Raw genomic sequence first — 2,378 nt, forward strand, 5'->3', positions numbered from 1 at the left:
CCCCCCCCCCCCCCCCCCACCAAAATGAAAAAAAATAAAAGTCATGCTATTCTCTTCTTCATATGTGAAGAAATATTGGGGGATGAGTAATCTTTTATGTATTAAAAGTGATAACAGCGGTGATGGGTGGATAGATAAGGGCATCACCTGATTCTATTGTTATTATCATTATTAGTTATTAATGGTTGATTTCCTCAAATGGACATGATATTATTGTCTCGTATTGAATTCCACTGGATTCTACCCTCATTTTAGTATTACCTATTTTACCACAAGTGTTTCCTACTTTTGCAGGTTGAAGGGACACCAGATAGACCGCGACTGTGTGTCTTCCGCTCCAACAAGCATCTCTATGTCCAAGTCATTGATGACTCAAAGATGCACACACTTGCTTCTGCTTCAACAATGCAGAAACCAATTTGCGAGGAGTTCGACTACTCATCTGGTCCCACCATTGTGAGTTGTGAATACAAATTAACTGTCAGCTGAATCAAATCCATTTTTTCCTACTTGACTTTAGTTCATTGGTCTGATTCCGAATGATAACTAAAGTGTTTTTCATTGGCCTTGTTCTTCTTTTAATTGAAGTATCCAATTGCTTTTTTGAGCTGTTATACAGGTTTTGTGGGTGTGTTTTTCTGTATTTTCTCTTGGTTGAAAGAAATACAAAGATGCTGTCTTGGCTAGTAGTGTCCCACATGGAAGAGGAATGGAAAAGGGATGTAGTACTCAAGCCTCGCAACTCTCTCTAAACATTTTGTCCATTCGGTTGTTGTTGTGAATTAGGCTTAATTTGTCGTTTTCTCCTAAAATTACCTCTCCAGCGACTTGTGAATCTCACTTGGTTGTGTAAGCCTGTATGTGTGTGTGTGTGTTTCTCCTTTTCCGCCTGATTATATAAATATGAAATTTGTAGGCAACGTATGCTAGTAGTTGGTTTTTCAATTTTCCTTTTATTGTTCTTGGTGCCCATAGTTGATATTTGTAGGCAACCTATGCTGTTCGTTGGCTTTTGATTTTCCTCTTGTTGTCATTCGTGTCCATGGTTGAATTTACTTTTGCCAGAGCCTTCATTCTGTTTCTGTGTGGACCTTGAACTGTTAGTTGCCCATTTCCATCTCCAACTTCTGCTTAGGTCTTGGTGCCTCTTTCATAACTTGTTCTGCTTCCTCTCTGTTATTCTTTTTTTGCCTCTTTTTTGATAAAATTGTGCAATTTTTCTGATCTTCTGGCATCAGGAAGTGGCAAAGAAGATTGGTGAATGCATTGCAAAATCCTGTTTGGAACAAGGGATCACAAAGGTGGCCTTTGACAGAGGTGGATATCCATATCATGGACGCATAGAAGCCCTCGCTGATTCTGCTAGGGAGCATGGCCTTCAATTTTAAACTTTCAGTAGTTACTTTTCTCTTGAACTTTGTTCTTTTTATTCTCTTTTTAAAATTTTTTTTTATTAGAGGGCTTGAAGAATGCTTTATCTTGTTATTGTTACATATATTTGAAGAATGTCGACTTTCATTTATTATGAATTTTTATTTACAAATTACTTTTGAAAATAAGAAAAGAGAAGAAATTGTTGTGTTATAATTAAGGATAATAAGAAAAATAAGAATGATTTTTTTTTGAATTTTCAAATGAGACATTAATTTGGGACAATTAATGGTAGATGTCGAATTTATCACGTAAATGCACGTGTATCGTTAACAAGTAATATAATGAAAAGTAGAGTATCGTTTTTATGAGAAATTGCACTAAAATTTTGCTAAGTTCTAAAATTAAAACAATTCAATCTTATCCAAATAATTAACTTTCTTTTTAAAACTACTGAAAACTAAAACAACTAAAATTAATAACAAGAATTGCAAATTAATTAGATAAACTCAATCAAACAAAAGTCTAAAACCACAATATCTATTCAACACTTCATTTGAATCTCTTCTACTTTCTCTTTACTAACTAAACATCTAAGTTGTTAGCTTATAATTCTAATGTATTTAGAAGTCTCTTCTGATGTTCTTATAAAAATATCTCTCTTAACTATTTTACTATATTCCTATACAAATTGCAATTAAGAAAGACTCATTAAGTTTAGACTCTAAATTAGCTACATATAACATGTAAATGTATTCTTACCTTATACGTGAATCAAATCAATCATATCATGCAATTGATATTGAACATATGCAATTTCATTCAAGGCTTACACTAAATTCTCTATTCTAGTTCTGTTTAGATTACCTTATCTATCTAATTGGTGATTAGGTAATCAAATGCTTAAAATAAACAACTCAAACACCATCAATCATAAGCAAAAAAGGCTATTGAAAATTCAAACTACATGTTGGATTCAATTGTAATTCTAGATAAGAAATTTAGTT

At 33.1% G+C, this 2,378-nt stretch overlaps 1 protein-coding gene across 1 annotated transcript in view; it reads left to right on the forward strand.

Moving 5' to 3' along the window:
* LOC18589155 (50S ribosomal protein L18, chloroplastic) overlaps positions 1 to 1,529 on the forward strand; it is a 2,384-nt gene extending 855 nt beyond the window's left edge. The window contains exons 3-4 of the mRNA XM_007014011.2: positions 295 to 456; positions 1,239 to 1,529. Of these exons, the coding sequence (XP_007014073.2) occupies positions 295 to 456; positions 1,239 to 1,388 (312 nt within the window). The 3' untranslated portion in view covers positions 1,389 to 1,529. The remainder of the gene's footprint in view (positions 1 to 294; positions 457 to 1,238) is intronic.

This window comes from Theobroma cacao, chromosome 9 (genome assembly GCF_000208745.1).
Source record: "Theobroma cacao cultivar B97-61/B2 chromosome 9, Criollo_cocoa_genome_V2, whole genome shotgun sequence".
Classification (NCBI taxonomy): Eukaryota; Viridiplantae; Streptophyta; class Magnoliopsida; order Malvales; family Malvaceae; genus Theobroma; species Theobroma cacao.